The 22466-nt window shown below is 38.7% G+C and overlaps 15 protein-coding genes across 15 annotated transcripts; 7 read left to right on the top strand and 8 right to left on the bottom strand.

Annotated features, from left to right (window-relative positions):
* NEMIN01_1572 (uncharacterized protein) lies at nt 1-1266 on the top strand (the record flags this gene model as incomplete). Its single annotated transcript, XM_051477514.1, has 1 exon — nt 1-1266. A coding segment is annotated over one exon (1266 nt), but the record flags the coding sequence as incomplete, so codon positions are not given.
* Nucleotides 1267-1352: 86 nt separating this feature from the next.
* Nucleotides 1353-2408, bottom strand: NEMIN01_1571 (uncharacterized protein; the record flags this gene model as incomplete). The annotated part of the gene is made up of 1 exon (XM_051477513.1): nt 1353-2408. One exon carries the CDS (start codon nt 2406-2408, stop codon nt 1353-1355), a length of 1056 nt encoding a protein of 351 aa, XP_051333473.1.
* Nucleotides 2409-2564: 156 nt separating this feature from the next.
* Nucleotides 2565-4073, bottom strand: NEMIN01_1570 (uncharacterized protein; the record flags this gene model as incomplete). Its single annotated transcript, XM_051477512.1, has 1 exon — nt 2565-4073. One exon carries the CDS (start codon nt 4071-4073, stop codon nt 2565-2567), a length of 1509 nt encoding a protein of 502 aa, XP_051333472.1.
* Nucleotides 4074-4261: 188 nt separating this feature from the next.
* On the bottom strand, nt 4262-4681 carry NEMIN01_1569 (uncharacterized protein; the record flags this gene model as incomplete). Its single annotated transcript, XM_051477511.1, has 1 exon — nt 4262-4681. One exon carries the CDS (start codon nt 4679-4681, stop codon nt 4262-4264), a length of 420 nt encoding a protein of 139 aa, XP_051333471.1.
* Nucleotides 4682-5035: 354 nt separating this feature from the next.
* Nucleotides 5036-6991, bottom strand: NEMIN01_1568 (uncharacterized protein; the record flags this gene model as incomplete). The annotated part of the gene is made up of 1 exon (XM_051477510.1): nt 5036-6991. One exon carries the CDS (start codon nt 6989-6991, stop codon nt 5036-5038), a length of 1956 nt encoding a protein of 651 aa, XP_051333470.1.
* A 145-nt stretch (nt 6992-7136) lies between these two features.
* NEMIN01_1567 (uncharacterized protein) lies at nt 7137-7760 on the top strand (the record flags this gene model as incomplete). The annotated part of the gene is made up of 1 exon (XM_051477509.1): nt 7137-7760. One exon carries the CDS (start codon nt 7137-7139, stop codon nt 7758-7760), a length of 624 nt encoding a protein of 207 aa, XP_051333469.1.
* A 419-nt stretch (nt 7761-8179) lies between these two features.
* Nucleotides 8180-10369, top strand: NEMIN01_1566 (uncharacterized protein; the record flags this gene model as incomplete). Its single annotated transcript, XM_051477508.1, has 1 exon — nt 8180-10369. The coding sequence occupies one exon, from the start codon at nt 8180-8182 to the stop codon at nt 10367-10369; it is 2190 nt and encodes a 729-aa protein (XP_051333468.1).
* NEMIN01_1565 (uncharacterized protein) lies at nt 10353-11285 on the top strand (the record flags this gene model as incomplete). Its single annotated transcript, XM_051477507.1, has 1 exon — nt 10353-11285. The coding sequence occupies one exon, from the start codon at nt 10353-10355 to the stop codon at nt 11283-11285; it is 933 nt and encodes a 310-aa protein (XP_051333467.1).
* A 173-nt stretch (nt 11286-11458) lies between these two features.
* Nucleotides 11459-12064, bottom strand: NEMIN01_1564 (uncharacterized protein; the record flags this gene model as incomplete). Its single annotated transcript, XM_051477506.1, has 1 exon — nt 11459-12064. One exon carries the CDS (start codon nt 12062-12064, stop codon nt 11459-11461), a length of 606 nt encoding a protein of 201 aa, XP_051333466.1.
* Nucleotides 12065-12395: 331 nt separating this feature from the next.
* NEMIN01_1563 (uncharacterized protein) lies at nt 12396-13808 on the top strand (the record flags this gene model as incomplete). The annotated part of the gene is made up of 1 exon (XM_051477505.1): nt 12396-13808. The coding sequence occupies one exon, from the start codon at nt 12396-12398 to the stop codon at nt 13806-13808; it is 1413 nt and encodes a 470-aa protein (XP_051333465.1).
* Nucleotides 13809-14108: 300 nt separating this feature from the next.
* On the top strand, nt 14109-14450 carry NEMIN01_1562 (uncharacterized protein; the record flags this gene model as incomplete). The annotated part of the gene is made up of 1 exon (XM_051477504.1): nt 14109-14450. The coding sequence occupies one exon, from the start codon at nt 14109-14111 to the stop codon at nt 14448-14450; it is 342 nt and encodes a 113-aa protein (XP_051333464.1).
* Nucleotides 14451-14798: 348 nt separating this feature from the next.
* NEMIN01_1561 (uncharacterized protein) lies at nt 14799-16097 on the top strand (the record flags this gene model as incomplete). Its single annotated transcript, XM_051477503.1, has 1 exon — nt 14799-16097. One exon carries the CDS (start codon nt 14799-14801, stop codon nt 16095-16097), a length of 1299 nt encoding a protein of 432 aa, XP_051333463.1.
* A 702-nt stretch (nt 16098-16799) lies between these two features.
* NEMIN01_1560 (uncharacterized protein) lies at nt 16800-18419 on the bottom strand (the record flags this gene model as incomplete). Its single annotated transcript, XM_051477502.1, has 1 exon — nt 16800-18419. One exon carries the CDS (start codon nt 18417-18419, stop codon nt 16800-16802), a length of 1620 nt encoding a protein of 539 aa, XP_051333462.1.
* Nucleotides 18420-18636: 217 nt separating this feature from the next.
* Nucleotides 18637-19275, bottom strand: NEMIN01_1559 (uncharacterized protein; the record flags this gene model as incomplete). Its single annotated transcript, XM_051477501.1, has 1 exon — nt 18637-19275. The coding sequence occupies one exon, from the start codon at nt 19273-19275 to the stop codon at nt 18637-18639; it is 639 nt and encodes a 212-aa protein (XP_051333461.1).
* Nucleotides 19276-19587: 312 nt separating this feature from the next.
* NEMIN01_1558 (uncharacterized protein) lies at nt 19588-22440 on the bottom strand (the record flags this gene model as incomplete). Its single annotated transcript, XM_051477500.1, has 1 exon — nt 19588-22440. The coding sequence occupies one exon, from the start codon at nt 22438-22440 to the stop codon at nt 19588-19590; it is 2853 nt and encodes a 950-aa protein (XP_051333460.1).
* Nucleotides 22441-22466: the final 26 nt, after the last annotated feature.

The following is a 22466-nucleotide window of genomic DNA, read 5'->3' as shown; positions in this document are numbered from 1 at the left end:
GTGGATAAGACATATGAAACACTCTACGGGCTGAGCCTATTCGTATTTTTGTCTATTTTCTCATTCTGCGAAATAAATTTGCTGGAGAGAATAAAGGCGTACTACTCTGAAAAAGATATGGATTGGAAAAAACTAAAATACGAAGAGTTCAGAGCAGATGCACCAAACGACCTATCAAAGTACTTTGCATCCAAGAAGCTATTGCCTGTCCTAGAGGAGTACATCGATGAACTAGTGAACGATGGAGCACTGGAAGAAATAGAGACACATGGAGATGAAGGTGTGCACAAAGAAGAAAAGTACAGAATAGTAAAAAAAACAGAAGATAACTACAAAGATAAACAACACAGCAAAGATCTACTTTTAGAAGCAAAAGACAGCTCTTTCATAACGGAACACTTTCTGTCGAAAGAAGAAAGAACGGTTCTATGCGAGAAAATGTGCGATGAGTACAAAGAAAGGATAGGCAGCGGAATGTCGCATGGAGCGATGAGACACACAAGGACAGGAGCGGCTGTAAATGTAATAATAGGCACAGGATACTCCAAAATAGTCAAAAATGAACTTATAAGGATGTTTATAAAGAGCATCAGGCCAAAGAAGGTGTATGTTCTAAACAAGGAAATAGTACGGGTAGAAACAAACGGAGAGAATAATTACGATATCCTATGCAACAGAGAATATACAGTGAATGGAAGACTCTTTTCATGCGATGATGTTTTAGAGTGCATACGGCATATAAAGGACACTCTTATAAGAGATGGAACTGTCCTGCTCAGCTTGCTGGAGCATGATTATTTCCTATGCGAGTTTGTTGTTCTGTCCATGAGCGCTCTGAAGATTCTTTCTCTTTCGAAGTCATCGATAAAAAATAACATAATTCTGAACATGAAAGTAACAGAAGAGTACAAACGAGCAATAAGCCATGCCAAATCACTATCAAAAACAACAGCAGCATTGTCCAGTGTGGAAAAAGATAAGACAGCAAAGAAAAAAGAGAAGAAAGCACAAAGATCGTATCTGCAGACATTCAGCATACAGGGCATAGAAGACATTCCCATTTCTGATGATGCAGCATACTATAGCACAATATCACTGTACATCTACCTGCTGCACCACGGCTCAGGGCAGCTGCAGCACATATCTAGGAAGAACTTTCTTACAGTAGCAGAGATAGAAGACATAGCCAGCAGGCATCCTTCGCTGTTTACCATTCACTACACCCAGCCACACGATCACTCGGCCATTACCCTTACAGTGCTGTAAATATCACTACCTATTACATACCATCTTTTAACCAAATAAATAATATTATAGCTACTTATCACTAACTTTACGTTTATTTAAACAGACTAAACAGCACTTTCTGTCAGATCTTCCAGACTACTACTACACACATCATCCTCTTTAACAGCATCATTACCGGCTAATTCACTGATAACAGCAGCTCTAGCAGCATATACTTCTTTAATAGATGACTCGTCAACTCCAGACACATCTAACTCGCTGTTTGATTCACCACTGGCCACACCACCAGTTTTTTCTTTACCGAATATTTTACTTTTAGCTTTCTTATTCTTCATCTTGTCACTAGTGCTGTTCTCTACTTCGTCATTCGTGCTTTCCTCTAAATATTTCATTATCTCTTCATCTTTTGCTAGCGACTCGACGGGAATGTATTTGAAAAGTGGCACTTCCCAGAACATTGGCACACCTTCAATTATTTTTTCATTTTCTATTTTCTTTGTGATTTCATCTTTTATTTCTTTCAGTATTTCTGCTGTGTATTTTATGTTCGCTCTTCTTCCACTGCCCTGCAGCAAAGCTTCTTCCACTGTCTCAAACAGCCTTCCATACTCTTTAGAGAGAAGAGCACTTCGACTTAGGGCGTAATTAAGGTATCGGCTGGGATATAGTGCATCACTGACCAAATGAGTAACTATCTTATTATTTACTCTTATTTTGCTTGCAGTTCTTCTTGTAAGAGAGGAGTGCAGCTTTTGCTCGATTGAAAGCAAATTTGCATTCATTTTTCCGCTCTGTCTGATCGTATGCAGAAGTACCACGGGAATGGAAACATCTGAGTATAGACCGCCTATCTTATCAATCACATCCTGCATTTCTCTTATGTACAGGAGTATCGGGCTGTTTTCTTTTACTTGTAGCTCAGTCTGGTTGCATCTGAGCGATTTGTTCTGGGCGTCTATGTAGTCAGTTGTCTGCCGTATGGACTCCTCTATCAGCTTTACATTCAATGTTCCTTCTTTTTTGCTTGCATTTCCTGAGAGGAGAGAAGATGCGTTTTCTGTTATTTTTTTGGCTTTATTGTACGTTTTTCTGGTGTATTTCTCGATTGTCTTTCCTATTCGGAATATTCCCAGCCCTCGTGTGTCGTGTGTGCGATTCATCAATAAACAGAACAGATCATATTTGTAGACAGATAAACAAAGGGTAACCAAGACATGTTTAGTTTATGTTTTATTTTGTTTATTCAGAAAAGATTATTAACACAGCCGGCCAGCCAATCAGCTCATTATCAGTTGATGAGCTAGTTAACCAACTCATCAGTTCATTGTTTCCAGCTTCTTCATCAAATATTCGTTCTGTTGCTTTAATAAACAATACTCTCCCTTTTCTTTTACAAGTCTTTCCTGTGTACTTTTTGTTTTTACTTTCTCTTTCAGCTCTTCTATTTTCTTTTTGAGCACATGTATTCTCTCCAGTGTGTTTCTGTCTTCATTTATGTCTTTGTCCTTCAAGTCCTGCATGTCTTTAATTATTCTGCTCATTCGCCCTATTATTCTTTCATTTTTATCCGACGCCTCGCATATTCTTTCTCTTGTTTTTTCTTCTATCTTTTCTATTTCTTCTTTTGTCTCTTTTATGTATTCGATCTTCTTAGAGAGCATGATGCCAAGTGCAAGGATTTTTGCAGTTACGTCCTCTTTGAAAGAGTTGAGTATCTTTTCAATGTACATCGCGTTCTCTTCTTCTGAGGCGTCTTCCAGCACAAACTCAATGTTCCTGTAGCCTCTAAGGTACTCCATGCTCTCTTCAATCACCTCGCTTTCTTTTCTTTGTATGTTTTTTTCTTTGCTCAGCTCAACTGCTGGCGCGTGGTATGTCCCTGTGTCTTTCTTGCAGCGCACTACCCTATCCACTACGCCCGTGACTAAAAATGTACTTTTGTTGATAACATACACTTTCTCTTTTTTTTTGATTTGGAAAATAACTACCGGTCCATCTTTCCCTATTTCCACAATATTCACCACACTCCCGTCCTGGTCCTGGCTTGTTTCTTGCAGGAACAGCTTCTCTTCTGCTTCCACCCTGTCTTGTGTACTGATTATCTCTCCGTCTGTTTTGTAGATGTATTCTAGCTTGTAGTTCTCGTAGTTTCTGCTGTACACTTCCATTCCTGTTTCGTACTTCATGACTCCGCCCCATGTAGTGCACAGGATGTCCTCCAGCGGCTTGGCGCAGAATGTAATGGGCTCTGGCTCTATTAGCACAGGGCTTTTCATCCCCACATTTATCATCATGTCGAGTCCACCGATGTCTGCGCCTGTGCTTTGGCTCTCTTTTATTCGCAGGCGTATTTCAACAAGTTTGTCCTCTATCAAGAGCATTCTTCCGTCTTGTCGTGCTATCTTTCTTATCCTGTACTTGTTGATCAGCTTGCTCTGCGGTATTTTGTACTTCGAAATGTGTCCTTTTTTATTTATGTGGTATATGTGTATCTCGTTGTACAGCAAATTGATAACTGCAAATTTATCAATAAGCGTGCGCGTTGGCTTTCCTGAAAGGGTGACTGTATCCATGTAGTTCAAGCTCGGGTTGTATACCGTCTGAACGTTCTTCTGCGTAAACACAAGATACTCTCCGCACTCAGTGGAGATAACTTTGCTAAAAGATGGAGAAATAGCGGGAAATGGATACTTTTCGATGTGTCCTGTGGTAAAGTACTTATACACCGCACTGTACGAAATAAAGTACACCCCGTTAAGAAAAGTAGCAGCGGCAAAGTAGTCCACAGGAAGAGAGCAAGAAACAACTTCTTCAAAGACTTTCATGTAAGTAAAATAAAAATAAAATAAAAAGAGAGCACGCCACAAAAGATGGAACAATAGGATATAATGGCAAAGTACAGAAATATAGGATGGGAATAACGATAAACTCTCTTTATCTACACTAAGATTTTCCTATCTCGTTTTCGCTCTAAACGGCAATATGCTGGATAATATCTTATTATACTCTTTATTTAAATATTCTTGTCTTCTAGCGTGCTCATGAAAGCCTGGTCGATGACTACTTCTTTGGTTACTTTCTTCCATGTGCAGTAGTCAAAGTACAGGATAAGACCAGGCTCCACGTTCTTCTTGATTATCTGCACAAACGTTTTCATTTCTTTGCTGTACATCCAGCCTAGCTTGAGCAGCCGGTCGTATGCGTCTATCTGAACCCTTTTTCCGCAATGGTTGAAGAAAACGTAAAACAGCGTGCCCTCTGAAAACTTATCTATCTTTTCCTCTTTGGTCCCGCGTATTGCTGTTTTGTAGCACTCTGGCAGTATTCTGTCAATGTCTCTGTCGTACGGAAAGACTCTGCTGCTTCTGTCGTTGGTCAAATTTACCTCTGGCGTGTCTATTTTGAGAGACTCTTTGTAAATATCGCGAAACATAAAATGAAAAATTATAAGAATAATATTTAGACCGTCTTATTCACATTTCATTTTTAAATAGCTCCTCAGCCAGAAGGAAAATAAAAATGCAAAAGACCGTTATTATCATAAGAACGAGAGAAAACAACCAGGCAAAGTAGAATTAGTGTGGTAACTGTCCTTGAGTTGCGATGAAATAACAGCGTAAATGAGACAAGAGTGGTTATGTGCAGTCTTATCGTGCAGTATTGGATTAGCCCATTATCTAAGTGTGCAATTCGATACTACACATTGTTTTTTGATCACCATCAGATGATTTACTTTTTCTGCTTCAGGGATAAAAGGGAAGGTGTTTCAATTATTTATGTTTTATTGTTATAGTAGGCTGGTTTCTCGTATATAAACTAAATCCTTGTCTTTCTTTGGTAGCTCGCTCTTGATTAAATAGTGCGGTGATCTCTCTAAGTAGCCCACAGGAGGATGCGCTCTCCTGTAAACCACTGGCTCAGGATCTGCGTCAATGTAGTGCGTTTTGGGAATGCTTGGCATGTATTCGGGTATATTTGGCTTTTGGCTTGTTTTTCTTTCTAGATCGCGCAGAGCTCTTTCTATTCTCAGCAGAGCTTCTTTATTGCTCGCATCTGAGTGGAGAGGCTCATTCTGCGGTATGCTGGAATACTTTGGGCTTGCTGGCTCATCCAGTGGGCTGTCGTATGGATCTAAACTTACTCTTCTGTACCTTCCTTCTCCCTCTTTTACCCACGTGAACTTGTCCTGTCTCTTTGGCCTTTCGACTTCGTCGTTATTCTCATTATCTATTTTCTGGAGCTTTTTGAAAATATTTTCCTCTTCATTTTTTCTTTTCTGCAGGCTTTTTAATTCTTTCTTCAGCGCTTTCTCCTGCTCTTTGAACTCTTTTTTTATTTCCTCCTTTATGAGATCCTTCTGCTCTCTTTCTTTTCTTTTTCTTCTCATTCTCTCTTTGGAGTCTTTTGGCGAATTCTTCTTGCTCCACGGCTTGCGCTCTGGCTCATACTCAGGATATGCATCGCTCTTTGTGCTGTTTCCACGGGGTATGCAGTTGACCACTTCAGGGTCATCGCAGTACTTTATGCCATTGTTCTTTCTAAGAGGTGCTTCGTACTTTCCCTGATTGTTCTCCACAGGCATGCCTGTCTTTTTATTGTATCCTGGCACGTTTCCCCTGGTGTCATACTCCACAAAGCCAGCGCCAGTCACTGTCCCATTTCCTTGCACCTTTTCATCAACCACGCCATGGATATGTGTGCCATTATTATTTAGTAAACCACTGCCCGTCTGGTTGCCCATCTGACTATTATTATAGCCTGGTTGATTTATTTGGCCATTGTTGTTATTGTAATTTGAGTTGTTGTTATTGTTATAACCTGAATTATTGCTGTTGTTGTAACCTGAATGATTTATCTGGCCATTATTGTAACCTGAATTATTGTTATTGTAATTTGAGTTATTGTTAAATGATCCATTGTTCATCTGGTTGTTCACGTTGCCCATACGACCATTATTCATTCCATTTAAGTTGCTGTGATTCTGTGCTTCTACGCCTGCTGCGTATATCTCTCTGTTCTGTCCGTTGTTTCCACTGTGTGTTTCTACCCCTGCTGCAAATATTTGATGGTCTGTGGTGTTGTTCAGCAGAACGCCGCCTGCGCCCTGGAGCGTCCCCTGGCTGCCGATGATCTGTCCGTGCATGTTCGTACTTTGTGTGCCTCTGACTACATCCAGCGGGTGTGTGCATGCCTGAATATTAGCAGATGTGCTGCTGCTGTTTTTGCAGTCGCTTTCTATCACTGCACTTGTTTTGTTGTCTTTTTTTATGATTATTCTGGAGATCATATCGTTAACCGTATTTCCGTTCTTGTCCGTGCTGCCTATGTTAATGACCAAATTGGGAAGATTTTTTGTCTGCGGAACATCAGAGGAAATACCGCCATTTGTCTCCCCCGGCAAACAAATAAGCAAAGTTTTGTCTCCGCACAGGCCGCCTCGTGTGCTACTAAGGACACCTAGTATGCTCCTCTGTATATCTTCCTTCGTTGGCACTTCCGGGCCTTCCTTGTTCATTGGGTACGTATACGGCTGTCTTATTACACTCGGTGCAGCTGGGGGAATGTTCTGGCCAATTAGCCAGGGCTGTCTGAGCCCAAGCTTAGTCCTGTACAGCTTGCACATTGTGTTCTGCAGCGTATTGATATCACTGAGGATATTGCAGTACTGCCAGTCAGGGACGCTCTCCATGGCTAGAACGCCATTTAGTATTGCAGCTGTTACCACAGTCTTTCTTATTTTCATGGCGTGCCAACACGTTTTCCTTAAATTATCTTCTTAAAACATTCTATGGCCTGGTTTTAGATTGAGCCAATTAATTTTTCTGTCGTTTGTTTATTTGCTTTTGTTAATTAATTCGTATTTAATAATTTATTTTTTATATTTGCGAATGGGCTCCATGGTAAGCAATCTTCTGAGTGCTTTCACGAAGAAGTCACCGAAAAAAGTGCTAATGCTAGGGCTGGACAACGCAGGAAAAACCACGATCCTGTATTTATTGCACTTCAAGGCAATTGAAGGATCAGACACGACGACTGTCCCCACTGTTGGTTTTAACATCGAAACAATAAAGATAGGAAATGTGGGGATAATTGTCTGGGACATAGGGGGACAGCACAAAATAAGATCACTCTGGGAGTTCTACACGGACGGGCTGTCGGGGATGGTCTATGTGATAGACATCCAGGACTCAGAGAGATGGGAGACAGCAGTGCAGGAGCTTACAAGGATGCTCTCAAACAGCGGAAGACCCACGAGATATCCCGTGTTAATAATTGCCAACAAAATAGACAAAATACCAGAGGCAGAAATAGAAGAAGTAAAGCAGAACTTGTACAACAAGATAAACCCCACTGTTTTATTCGCAGGAAGGCCGTGGATGATCATCACGTGCTCAGCAACAACCGCCAAAGACGTAAATATGATCACGGAAGGGTTTGTGTGGCTGGCCAACAACTTAGTGGAGAGCCAGGCGCCCATGGGAAAGATTGAAGAAGGAAGCAGAGGGATCTAATTTTATTTTTGTGTGCGCACTGAAGTATTCTAATAAAATATTTAAACATTCAGCTTTTCTTTGTTTTTTCTTCTGCTGCACCATTTGGAGGATCTATAGTGGAAAAGGCTGATCTGATAGATAGACTGCTAGGTCTGTGCCTAGAAATGCTAAAAGTTTTCTTCTATGGTATTTTAAGACATTTTAACACTAGGGAAGAGGACTCTGCTTAGTTTATTCTCTTATTCTTCTGTTTTTTCATTTAGCTCACTCTTTGGCTCTCTTGATTAAGATATTCTTCTCTGTTTTAGCTTATTACTTCGCTTTTCCGTCTTTTAACTGGTTTTTCGTTCTTTCTTTTCAATTCTCTGTTCGGCTCTTTTCTTGTGCACTTGTCTACTTAAATGGCCTGTAAATATTTTTACCATTGCAAAACAATAATGAATGCGATAATAGCAGCATATATGATGAAAAAGATGAGCATTTACGAGGTAATTGAGAAGTACGAGGGCGATAAAGAGAGCGGTAAAATAGTTGCATACATTTTGTACGAAACACTTCGCATTTCATCTGAGAGCGAGCTAGAACTGCACAAGAAAGCACTGGAAAAGTATTTCAAAAAAGAGTACATACCAGGCCTCTTCTCAGAATACATAAAAATAGCAGTAGACCAGAAGATGAGCCGTCTGCACGAGGGAATAGAAGAGCTAATTGGATGGTGTCTTGAGAGAGTCTGCTCTCTTGAAGAAGTGCCGGGACTAGAAGAAAGGCTTATTCTGTTCTTAAAAGGGAATAGAGAAAAAAGAGATAGAGGATCTATCCAAAGTATCATAAGACAAGCTATGAAAAAAGGAAGCAAAGAAGGCAAGGAACACTTTACAAGGATAATACTCGAAAATAAGTGCAGTAGTTTGTACGGGCTTGTAGACAGTAGAAGAGTAGTTGCCGATGTGATAGTAAAAGTGTACGAAGAGCACAGGATAGCTGAGGGAATAAAAAAGAATAGAGAAATACTGCAGGGTGTAGCAGAGTACAATGTAAACCTACTTTTGCCAATTATCAGAAGAAGTATAGCAGAAGTGCAGGAAGATGCTGGGTGCACACAGAGAGAGTACGATGAAGAGAGAGTAGAAGATAAGAACGGGCTGATACTGCGAGCGGATGCAGAAAAAGTGCTGAACAAGATACAGATAAGCAGCAAGGGGAGAGAAAAGGAAAGAAGAATAGTGGTAGAATGGCTTAGAGAGATAAGAAAAATAGTCGATAAAAAAACAAAAAAGACTTCTACGGATCTTGTAGAAATAGGACAGGAGAAAAGAATAGACAATAATATAATCAACACAAGCAACCTATTGGTAGGAGAGAATGTGTCTGATTTGCTTAGTGAATGCATCCATAGCATAAACAGCCAGTCTGTTTTCCTTATTGCAGAAGTATGCGAAGAGAGCCGAATAAGTATCCCTGCAGGATGCGATCTATCAAGAGCCGTTCTTCTGAGAGTATTAGAGGCAACAGGAGATAAAGAGTACATAAACAGCCATCCGATCAGTAGGATGATAAACATTGCAGAAGAAATATCAGCGAAATATGACTACTATCTTAGCCTGATTTTCAAGAACAAATCAAACCTGTCGATATCTCTTAATATAATCAACGCAATAGTGGAGTATGGATACCATGGGAGAATAGCTGGGCTGACTGTTGAGCTGTCCAACCTGCTTAAGAAGATGGAGTACGTGAACAGAAATAGATTTATCCTGAGCAGATCGCAGGAGATAGAGTATATCCCAAAGATAATCAAAAAAATAGTTGAAAAAACACACTTTAAAAAGAAGGACCTGAAAATGATATTTAAGTCTGTGGTTTACTTGATAACCACAGATAACACAAGCCTGGTTAAAGAGATATATCCTGTTCTGGAAAGCATAATTTATGCATACAAAGAGCTGGATGAAGGAGTGCCAGAGTACATGTATGGAATGAGGAAAGCAGAAACAAAAACACTTCACAACAGAATGCAAAGTATTGCTGATAAGAATGATAAAAACAATGAGAATAGCTTATCCCAAACAAAATATGGCGAAGAAGAAGCTGCAGATGATGATCCAAATAGAGTGCCGATGAGCGATAAAGACAACAACAGCAATAATGTCATGGTTGTTTCTGCTGAAGTGTTTGAAATTATGAACGGATCTGGCTTTGACTATTCTATGCGCTCTGAGATTGTCTCGCTGCTCGCAGTGATGCTGGCAACCACAGGAGACTTTCTCATCGCGAGAATAGAGAAGTATCTGCTTCCCGATATAGTTCACTACTATACAAAGAACAGCTCCATTGTCAACTCTTCTGAGTCAAAAGCGTTGGTCTTTTTCGTATCTGAAATTTCAAAACATCCGTTGAAAACAACAAACTATCTTAGCTTAGTGCATCTTCTTCTAATACTAACAGAAAGAAACATCGAGGGCTCTGAAGGCATCTTAAAAGCGCTCTACACAGCAGATAAGTATGCTCTTGTCTATGCAATACACCACTTTACAAAAAAACAGAACAGAAAAACAAGAGCAGGGCTGTCCATAAGAGCCAGAGAAAAAATACAGAAAATATTTACAGAAAATGACCAAACAAAATAGCAGCATATCCACCGTAGAATTTAAGAACAACCTGATATATGGCCTGTGGGACGGAACTGTAAGAATAATGAGCAAAGAAGAGAGCAGCCGCATAGACCTTAACTCGCCAGCCACTGCGATATGCTCCACTGAAGATGCAGTCTACATAGGCACGGCGCACGGGGACGTGTGGGACATAAGAAACAAAAAAGTTGCAAAAATACTAAAAGCAAACGGCTCCATAAAACACACAAACATTTCGCTGGAGGCGGTTGTGGGAATACATAAGTACAAAGACAGCTCCATAATAGTCATCTACATCTTTGGAGAAATATCCATTTATGACACAAATGCCCACAAGATATCTAAAACAGTAAAAATTGACGGAAAAGTGTCAAACAGCTATCTAGAAGAAGAAAAACTCGTTTATATTGTAGACGGGAAGGTGGTTGAGATATACGACATAAAACTGGACCGAATTACAAAGATAAAATCCCTGCTCTCCAACACAGCAATAGACCAGATCATGTTCATGCAGAACACAGAGCAGAATACAATAGTGTATTCTACGCCAGTTGGGAAAGTGTGTGTAGACTACGCCAATAGAGCAGGAACAGGGTTTGTGTTTAAGGCACACAAAACAGAGACAGAGAACAGAGAAGTCTACTATCCTGTTACTCTAATGAAGGCCATCAGCGCCACGAGGATACTGACAGGAGGAGGAGACGGCAATGTCTATTTGTGGGATGTAAAAGAAAAAACGAAAATACAAACCGTCATTTCAACAGGAAAGTGCATACTCATGGGAGACATCAAATACGATGAAAACAGGCAGCCCGCTGTATTAATTCTCATTCTGTCAGAGAGAATTGAAAGTCTCTGTGAGATAGACGGGCTCACAGAAATAATGGAAGTGCCACTTGCAAAGCATCTGTGAATAAAGAATGAATATTGTAAATGTTATTGGAAGAAAAAAAGTGTACTTATAGAAGGTTTAAATAATTTTATTCTTTTTCTCAAACACTGCTGGATAAAATAACTCTAGAATGTACGAAAAACAATATGTATGACAATGTTTAAGGCTAGTAAAATTATTCATATACGTGTTGGCTATTTTAGGATATTGTTTGCTTTTATTTGAGCAAGACTGTTGATGTAGGAAACAGAGAGATAGGTTAAAAAAGCTATTGTGCAAGGCCCCACCATTCCAGCTATTAAAACTCTTGCAAGCTGTTTAGAGGGCATCTGGTAGAGAAAGAGAATCGGAACGGATGCCACAGCAATTATAGAAAATACAATAAAATATAGGGAAAGCAGGCTATTCGATATCTTTGTGTAATAGCTGAAGTTAGAGCTAACTGCAAAACACACTCCCCACAGAAGAAACCCAAAAGGCTGGTGTTTACTGCGTGTAAGTATGCCACCAATGGCGCTCTTCTCTTTTTTAGCATGTCTGTGCATCAACAGAATCGAAAGGACAGAAATATATGTCTGGTAGTTTGAGAAGAGAACTTTTGGCTCTATACTCCTAATAAAGCCGTCTGCGCGCCCAAAAGAGTAAAAACTGTTCATAGTTTGCACATGCACGATTATAGACACAAAACAGACGAGACAGTACTGCAGTGCCACTATTCTATGGATCATCTCTTTTACAGCGCCGTTAGCTAGTGCATACTCATAGAGCTCTTTCCCATTCTCCTCAGCCATGCAGAGCATATATTGCAATAAAACCATTGTTCTATTTATACTTTCTCTCTATCTCCAATTAAAAAAGAAATGATAGACAATTATCTATTTGATTTTTCCATCAATTTGATGTCTACTAGTATAGGCTAAAGTACCTAAGATGCTATAGATCACTTAGATGGCAGATATAGGCTAAGAGCACATGTATATACACGCTTTATTAAAAATAGCGTGTTTTAATAAAAATAATTTCGCTGTAGTGTGCACAGTTTCTAAAAACTCTTCCAATAAATTAATAAAAAATTGAACACTTTGATTAGATGTAAAAGTATATTTAGAGAAGAAATATTCGGATTTTTATATGAAAGAAGAGAAAGAGAACACAATACAGATACTACTGAATTTTCAGAAAATGAAAGAGTTTTTATCTCTGAAGACCTCAGAACGCGGCCTTTGTGCAATGGACAGCGATGTCTTAAATGCGAGCATAATCATTAAGTCCCAGAGCATTCCAGATGAAGAGCTAGACAGCATCAAAGAAATAGCCAAGCTGAGTTTTATATGCAACTGGTTCATCAACGAGGCTGTAATGGTAGGTGAATGCATTAGGTATTTGAGTGATCTTTCAAAAGAAAAAGAAAGCTCTAAAAACCTACAGTACAGCCTAATCAAAAGTATAAAACTGCTAAATGTAGTCAATAAAGCCCTTTCCGAAGAAGAGCTCACAAAGCTTGAAATAGAAATAACCGACAGCCTGGGCAGAGCAGTCAATGAGTGGTACGGCAGCATGTGTAAAAAAGACTTAAAGGATGAACAAAGAAAACAGTGCATAAAAGATTGCAGAGACCTCCTATACGTGTTCACGCACCACATAATCACACTTTACATCCCAAACTTCTATGATCTTTCCGTTTATCTAGTGTTTAGCTATCTAACAAAGAAGCCTTCTTCTTTTTTCACTTTGGAAGAGCTGTACGCCAAGCAACTAGATGGGAGCTATTTAATAGACGAGGGCATGAAGTATGTTGAAGAAAATAAAGAAAAAATATTGGAGCTGTACAAGTTGCTCAAAGATGAATTAGAAAAAAAAGAAAGTGTGCAATTAATAAAGCATGCTGCTTCACTATCCATGGACCCAGATGATATCAAGCTGCTGTGCTCGATTAACATATACAGAGAAAATATTTCGATGGAGATAGCCACAAGAGTCGAGGTAATAGCGCTATTCACGTCTTTTCTGTCTATTGAAGGCCTGGTGAACTGGGATCTAGTGCCTGCTCTGGCAACAAAAAATGACTGCGGCCGTTTGGGAATTCTTGGCTTCTGGAAAGAGGCTCAGTGCAACGGAGAAAGGTCCTTTGATCTATTCGCAAACATAAAAAAGATGGAAAATAAGCTAAAGAGCGATATAAATGTGTGCGCATCCTTGTGTGACAACACCAGATTCTTTGACTTAAACGCCAAAGAGCTTTGCAGAAGAATAAAAAGCCAGAAAAAGAAAAACAAGAAAGTGGTTCTTCTGTGCGAGAGCTATCTTGCAGGCGCCATAAAAAACAGCCCAAACCAGAGAGAGTACTTTCTAGCGAAACTTCAGAAGCATGCAAATATGCTGATTAGCAACTCGTCGCATGTCTTCGATGGCAGGGCGGAAAAGTACCAATATTTAAGAGATCTAATGCTATCAGTGGCTGCATTATACACTATATTCTTCCTATTCGTAGGGATAAGCGTCTGTTATATTGTTTCTACTGATATAGATATAGATGTGATGTGAGCTAATACTTGTCTGGCAATGCTTCAAATTGCTCTATCTTGCACAGTAAAAAGACATCAAAATAAATATCCGTGCCAAAGCTCATTTACCCTCAGTGTTTAAATTTTGTAAACTGTTGCAAATTAATCTATAATTATACACATCACTTTACAGCAACCATCACAATTTAGAAATGTAAATATAGTCATTCTCATTTTCTGGAACTTTTGTTCTAGTTGGCAACTAATAGCAAGAATAGAGATCATTTTGATCATTCAAAAAGTATAAAAGCAAATGAAAGTTAATTTTACTTAGATGGGAATGAAAGTGCATATGAAGATAGTACTGATAGTAAGTATACTACTGGCAGTGATAAGAACAGGCAGCACACTGCCGCTAGAAGAGAGTGCAATAGCAGGACCAAGCGACAAAAAGATGGACAGTGTAGAGAATACATCTCTTTCACTGGCACATGGTACTCAGCGGAGAATGAATGCATCTGAAAAGGATAAAGAAATGCATGAGCTAAAAATAAAACTCATCGAAAAGGTACAGCAGATACAAGAAAAACTCGATCTAAAGTCTATATATGTTAATTTGCTTAAACAGTTTATGGAAGATGGTAACTTTTTTCTTTGGGATGAAATTGGCAATAGATTCTAGACTTACTGCTGCCAGTTGTATGATATTTGCAGTGTGTCTTGGTGAATTGTGTCAGTGTGTTTGCTGTCTGGTTATCCTTGTCTTCTTTAGTTTCTTAATGTGTCTATTTATGTCTGCGCCATCTGAAAGGTAAATATATTCATGCTTGTTTTTGGTATGGTTATAAGTTTGGTATATGAATTACAAATTAATTTACGACAAAGAGTATAAATAGCGTTACTTATCCATTGGTAGAACAATAATAAGCTATTTAATTTTAATTTTTATTATTTTCTCTACTATAAATAAAAGTATAATTAAGCCTGCAGTAAACATTTTTAATAGACAACTTTCTATTTTTTTATTCCAATGAATAGTAAAAGCACCACAACAGACAGTTACAAATTATCAAACAAGAATAGATCAGATGAAGTAGAGAAAGAAAACGTTACGGATGAATCATCTGCCACTGATCACACATCTCCTCAAATGAGACAAGTGATTGATGCATCAACTGATAATATAATTGATCCGCATTATTATGTCTCCAATGGTCATAATAACGGAGAAACAGGAGATAATAGAATGGAAGATGGTCAAAAACTAAACTCAGAAAAGGGAAGCACTGGACAGCTTGATAACCATCAAGAAGAAGATAAGGACAGTAAATCTGATGGAGAATTAGAGCCATCCAATGCCATAGTGAGATTTTTAAGAAATATAAAATGCAATCATCCGCTGGCTTTCAACAGAATTTTTGCTGCTGTGTCTATTATACTCTTTGTAATTGCCACACAAATGCCACTTTATGGTAAGACCTTGCTGTGTCTACTGGAGTTAGTAATTATAGCAGTAAATTATATAGCGGGAGACATACATGCTCTTAGTGAAACTTATTACTTATTTTACTGGCTACTAGTAGCTTTCTTTTCGCTGATTACTTGGCCAATTGCTATATATGCTTGTGTTCTCGGATTTATTTTCATGTCTTCTAAATTAGCAGCAAAATCTGAAAGAAGAAAGGATTATTTAGGTCTTATCATATCTGTTCTTGGAACAGTTTTTATTATCGTCATGTCGTTCATATTTACTGGCTGGGTTCAACTAGTAAAGCCTAACATGACATGTGTATCTGTAGTGTCATTACTTTTTTTCATGACTACATTTTGCAATATAGGATTTGTTTACAAATTAGTTAATATTGTAAAAATTTATATTGATATAAAGTTTTATAATAGTATTAAGAAGGCACATGATAAAAGAATAGATATAAAAAACCAAGAACTAGCTAAATTGAATAGTAAAGGAGTATCTCAGAACAAAGAGAAAATAGATGAACTAAAAAAAGAAATTGAAACTTTGAAAGAAAATCTGAAATATGTTGAAGATGAGGTTGGTTATAATATGCATTTAGAGGAAACAATTTATTTAGATGAACCATATAAACTATTAGTATATGATGCAAACTGCTGGGTGCTAAAATCTCTCAGCAAGTACTGGTTCATTGTTCTTCCTGTTCTATCAATTATTGCGGGAACAGGATTTGTGTTCATGACCTGTTATCTCAATTCAAAGATGCCTGTAGGTGAATATATTCCTGTATTCTTCCAGAAATTAAAGGACAGTTTGTTCCTAGGGAGCAGAGTCATTTCAAACACTTCCGCTTAGTTGCAAGAGTATTTATTCCTGGGCAAGTAGTATTTATACTACTTGCATCAGTGGCAAGCTATAAATAAAACATTTGGCTTTCAATTTACTATTTCTTCTAGCACATGAGTATTTTTACTCAGTAGTAAAATTTCAATGACTATTTTTTATTTTTGTATATAACTCGAGAATATAGCTATGGTGACTCTATAATAGAACTACATCACTCTTAATATAAAAATAGATGAGTGAACTGGTCTGACAATAGTGTGGTGGCTTATTAGATGCAGACTTGCAGCTGCCGATTATAGGATATTTACTGTGCGTCTTGATGACATATACCAATGTGTTTATCGTCTGGTTATCCTTTTTCTCTTTAAGTTCTGAATATGTCGTATTTATGTCCGCGCTATCTTAATAGAAATGATCTGGAGCAAAATGATCACGATAATTCTAAATAAGATATATTAATATTTCTAGTTACATTTGCAGCTTAAAAAATATTCAGCCTTTCTACAGTGCTATCTATCAAAAGAATTCAATATTCTCTGAATATTTTAGAAATAGTTTAAGTGCACTCTTATCAAATGATTTTTTCTAAAAGCTTATAGCAGAAGAAATTGTTTATTTTTTATAATGTTGACCAATCCTGCTGAAAGAAGATGGATTTGATCCAATTCTCCTACAAAGCATTTACCAGTGCATTTGACAAATGCTAGATTACTAGAGTAACAGCTGCCATCGCATACTCAACTCACTTACCCTATTTTTTACCATGTAAACAGCTGGAAGGGTAAGTATAACTAGCATAAAAACTAAAATGAAAATACACAGATGCACGCGGAGCATAATCTTAGCTATTTTCTCATCCACTTCTTTTTTGATTGGTACGATCATCAGCACATCGGTGCATCTGTGTGCCTTTCTAGCTATGTATTGTTTTTGGAGTGACGACAGCTCTGCCAGCTGTTTATCCAGTACATCAAGTGATTTTATATCTTTACGGCTATGGTCCATTAGAGAAGACAAAGCATACGTCAAGAGCCTTTTTTCTTTCTTCAAGCACCTGAAAGATGCAAATTGCATTTTTATCGAATCACTGTTTTTAGCAATACTTCCATCTATAATTTCATGGACAGGGACGTCATACCCAAAATGCCTGTTTATTTGTTCTTTCAGCTCATTTATACCTTGCACTGTTTCTTTTATAGCGTTATTAGCCTTATTTCTATACATGCTGTATAGTTCGTCTTGTTTTTTTCTCCATTCTTCTTTATTTGCGCTGCCTAAGCACACCTCGCACACTAAATCAATGTAGTCTTTTACGCTGCTTCCTATGCATCCATATTTACAAATGTCCTCCATCTCCTCCTTGGATAAAGCGTGTTTATTGCTATCTAAGGCCGAAGGAAGATGGAGCATTTGGTGATTCAACAGCTCTGCAATGATGTCAAATGCGTCTTTTTCATTTTTTATCTCTTTCTTGTATCTGTGAATCGATCTGATTAGTTTCATGTATTCAGACAGCGTACTCTGCTTGTTCTTCTCCAGCTCTTGCAGCTCTAGCTTTTCTTTTGCATAGTATGCGTCGTAAAAAACATATGAGAGGTCTTTTATTGCTGCCGTATTCTCGTGCATGTACCTTATTCCAAAGTCCACCAATGGAACTCCATCGATGGTTTTACTGTACAGCTCATCCAGTGTGAAAAGGCCATCTGAGCTGTCTTCTCCACTTTTCTGTATTACTTTGTCGTAAGAATTTTCTATTATTTCCATATGGTATCCGAGACTATTGAGATGCAATATTTCAATGGCGTGTATTTTTGACCTTAAAGTATCAGTGCAAAGCTCTATATACCTCTGCTCATTAATATACACATCTCTGATCTTCTGTAGGCATCGATACCACAAGTTGAATTCTGTCATTAAATTTGTTTTTACTGTTTTTTCTTCTCTGTTGTTGCGGTATACTATTTTGGAGCTATGGATGTTGTCTTTTATGGTTTTGATGGAGCGCTTGCTGTATTCCTTTGTAAACAGGGCATCCTTTACCTTCATACTTTGAGAATATGCGGCATTTTTATCATCGTATTTTAAATCGTAGTAAAGCCGTAGCTCTAGCAGCTCCTTTATCATTTCAAGCACTTGCGGTGTGGCTGTGCTGACTCTAGCAGTTATATTGCTGTTAAAAACGCGATGGAACATATCAAAGTCCTCTACTTCCGAGCACAAAGACAGATCGCTTCCTATAGGAGGCATGCATACATATTGAAACTGTTTTAGTATCTCCTCAACATTGAATACTATTTCAACTTTATTCTCGTCCAGTGTTTCTACGTCCATTACACTGTAAATTTTTATGAATGATTCTATAAATTTTTGCAACTAGTGTCTAAACAGGTATTTTGTGCAATAAACCAGCAGACTAGAAAAGTAAGAGTGTGCAACGGCATACTTCTTAGGCTTTTTCAGCACGCACAGTACACATTTAGTCTACAGATGGCTTAAATAACTATAAAAACAAATAACTCTATGCCAATTAACAATTCCTATTTTTATTCTATTGCAGGCTTTTGTACACTCCATCAATAAACACTCCACTGTGCAGCAGGTATATCTTGCTATCAAACCGCACAGAAATGTGTTTTGTTTTTTGCAGCGATAGAAGTGTTTTTTGTCTTTTGACTATCTCTTTGCTCCACTCTGTGTACTTTAGATCTAGCGATACTATCTTTTGGTCGTTGTCCAGCCAGCCCAGCAGCTCCTGTTTCATTCCATTGACCTTCTCTGGAAAATATTTCATAGAAATGTCGAGCAAGTTCAGGCTGTCTTTTCTCACATCAATCATTGTGCATGTCATCATTGTCTCCAAGTACAGCATGATGTACTCCTCCCAGTTCTTCAGCTCTGCAGGGAGGGCTTTGCCAAGAAACTTGTTTGTAATTCGATAGAACAGCGACCGCACTTCTTTTTTGTCGCTTTTGCACATTTTCATTATTTCTCGGATCATCTCCTCTGGGATGCACTCCAAGCTGTCTGCCTCTCTTGCTCCTCGCATTCTAATGGTGGAGGAAGAGTGTTTCAGCATGCTCAGTATTTTGAGAAGCTCGTCGGATATTCTCTTGGAAACACCCACTGTCTTTGATCTAAGAAGCAGCGGTTTTACTACTTTTGGCTTAAGTTTGTATCTCTTGAACATTTGCTCTTGTAAAATTAATGCGGCAGGAAAAGACTTACAAGAAAAATTTGCAAATAAAATTAGAAAAACTTCTTTACTCTTCAGCAAGCTGGATGAGTTGTTTTATTTTTGTTTAAGTCTGTTTTCTTACACTGTAAAATAAAATTGGTGCTATTCTCTGCTGCTTAAAACAGTAAAAATACTCAAAATAGCAGAGTAACTAGCATTAGCATCATCAAAGAAAGAAAGTGCTAAAAAGGATGTGCAGGATACACCGCCACTTCCTCTGAATAGAGAGCGCAATGAAAATCAAAATAGTATTTTATTAGTTATTTAGATGCTGGGCTGATCAAGGAATGTGATTCTGTAGATCTTTGTGTCGTTGTAGATAATAATATAGTCAGGGTGCTCTAGATGCCTCCCGTTTTCGATGTCAAATATGCCGCGCATCATCCCGTCCTTCAGCGAGAATATTTTCACCTGTTTCTCTCCCAGAGCCACAACAAACTCTTTAAAAATAAACACGGATCTAATCTGCATCAGCCACAGAAAAACAATGTGTGCCCTCTTTCTTGACCCAAGCCTGTTGATGAAAAAGCCCACGTCGTCAAAAGCCACGAGGTACACATTCTCTTCTGTTTTTTCCATGAACAGAGGAGTGCTGTCTATCTTGTTCACGTATATCGCAATTGTCTTGTCCAGAGGGTCTAGCAGCTCCTGTGTTGTCAAATCAACTAGATCGATCAGCTCAAAGTCGTTTGAAGATATAACCATGTTCTTGCCAAAAAAAGAAACGTCTTTCACATTGCCTGCAATGTACATCCGTTTGTACATTGATTTTGACGCATTTCCATTCTGTCCCACGTCTATTTTCAGGATGACCAGCTCCTCAGACCCCAAGTATCCTATTTTCTTGGCTACTAAAAATACGCCATCGCCTGCATCGGGCGCCTCTCTGATAAAGAACATATCAGAGCTTTTTATCATGCTTTTAGGCTGATCCTTAACAGAAGCAGCGAGTATGAGCATTGATATAACCCGAGACGTGTTTTTCTTAACAACTTCTGCAGTCTCCTCAGGAATAGCTTCTTCAGCTGCGCTGTCTTCTTCAGTTTCTCTGTCTTTTTCAGACTCTTCGCTCTTGCTGCTGCTTTCGCTTGAGCTGTCGATTCTATTGTCAGAGACCGTGTTGGTTTCATAGTGTTTAGCTTTCTCACTTTTTTTCCTCTTTTTTGAGCCTTCTTCAGTGTTCAAGGCAGACTCGGTTTTATCCTTCTTTTTATTTTTTTCTGTGCTTTCAACAGAATCAGAAGTATTGCCGTTGCTATCATTGGCATCAGAATGAGCATTTGCAGTGCCACCACTTTTTTCGTTATCTTTCTTAGAATCACCTGTCTTATCATTTCCAGCATTTCCAGCATTACTCATTTTTTGACCTTTATTTGGATTATCTATGCTCTCACTATCGCCTCTATCTTTCTTAGCATTCTTTTCACCGGCATTATTATCAGTAAGGTCTCTAGTCTCTTTATTCTGTGCATTATTATCACCTGTCTTTTTGCCACCCTTCTTAGCATCTTCTGCAGGCTTGTCTATGCATGTATTACTGCTGTTATTAGAATCATCATTATTACTGGCGGTCTTATTGGAACCAAGTGTTGCTGCGTTTTTACTACTGTCTGTCTCAGAATTGCCAACAGAATTGCCAACTCCATTGTTATTAGAGTTTGCATTGAGATCAGTACTATTTCCCGTTTCAGCATTGGCATCATCATACTCAGCATCCTCTTCGTACTCAGCTGTGTCTGCTAGTGATCCGTCGATTGGCAGAGCATACACATATCCCTTGTGCCCGTAGAACACTGAAGACACTTTCCTATTATACACCACATTCTCGCACTTTTTGTCGAATATTCTTAGCTTGTTATAGCCTGAGATCAGCTCTAGATACTCGTTGGTTCCAACGATAAGTGTTCCTATTCCTCTGAGGCTCCACTCTTCAATGCTCACCGGTGTGATGAACGACATGGATACGCCTTCTGCTGTTATTCCCGTGGACAGCTCTTCCAGTCGAAAGTTGTACATCTTTGATTTCTGCACAGTTTTTACCTCTTCTATCGCCTCCTCCAGCTCGTCAATAATCCACTCTCTGCTGCAAACAAGATACTTGTCTCCATTTGACGTTATTTCCAGAAAAGACTCTGCGTCTCCTCGATTTTCTTCGCCTCCCACTGTTCCTTCTATTCTCCTTGTTGTAATTGTGTCTGGCGCCATGTACTTGTTATCCATCAGAGTCTTCAGAGTGTTTTTGTATATTCCTCTGATTGTTATCACGCACTCCACGAAGAACACTGCGTTGTCCAGGATAACAATTGACACAGACTTTGTTCCTTTGTTTGTTTTAACAAGTATGTCGTTTTCCAGCTTTACGAGCTTTCTTTCCTTCTGCATCATCCCAACAGAAAATAACGGCTTTTCTGCATATTGTATCTCGTGTGCCAAGTGGTACAGCGTAAAGTACTCTGTGGAGTATTGCACGTTCTGGTTTACCTGCATGTTTATCTGCTGGATGTGCATTATGGCTGTCTGCAGATCAGGTATCTCCTCTGGCAGGGCATACTTCAAGATGGCCTGCATCAGCAGCGGATATCTTGTTATTTTCTGCATGGGCCTCATGATAAAGTGAGAACACCCCAAGTGCAATCTATTTATTCTGTGGAGAACGTCCGACACTTCCGCATTAAAGCTTTTGTTCTGCTCGAGAAGAAATGCCATTGTTCCTGTGGCCTGGGGTATTCGTGTTGCGTATTCTATGTAGACTTTTGAAATAATGTCCTTGCGGACAATAAAAGCATGGAGAATTTCCGAAAGACTTTGGCTCGATATGTCCAGCCGAAGAAAAACATCTTTGGGGGTGTTCCGGGTGATGCTTAGCTTGTTGAGAATGAAAAGAAGAATTGTGTCGTGCAGCTTGAATAGCTCGTCGGAGTTTCCAATGACATTTGAGAGAAATATTTGTTTGCTGTACACCTCAAGAGAGGAGGTGTTTACGACAAGATGTTTTATGGTTCGTGTCCACAGGGTTAGATCGTATGCATACTCTGACTCAGACTCAAACAGTTCAAAAATGGCCTGCATTCTTTTTTCTTTGTTAAAATGGTGCTTCTTGTCTGCTACTTCTGCCATTCTGTATTTTTGTTTTGTTTGGATTT

This window comes from Nematocida minor (genome assembly GCF_024244105.1).
Source record: "Nematocida minor strain JUm1510 chromosome Unknown 7881, whole genome shotgun sequence".
In the NCBI taxonomy this organism is placed as follows: domain Eukaryota; kingdom Fungi; phylum Microsporidia; genus Nematocida; species Nematocida minor.
Note: the sequence above shows the minus strand (reverse complement) of the source record. Positions and strands in the feature narration are given on the sequence as shown.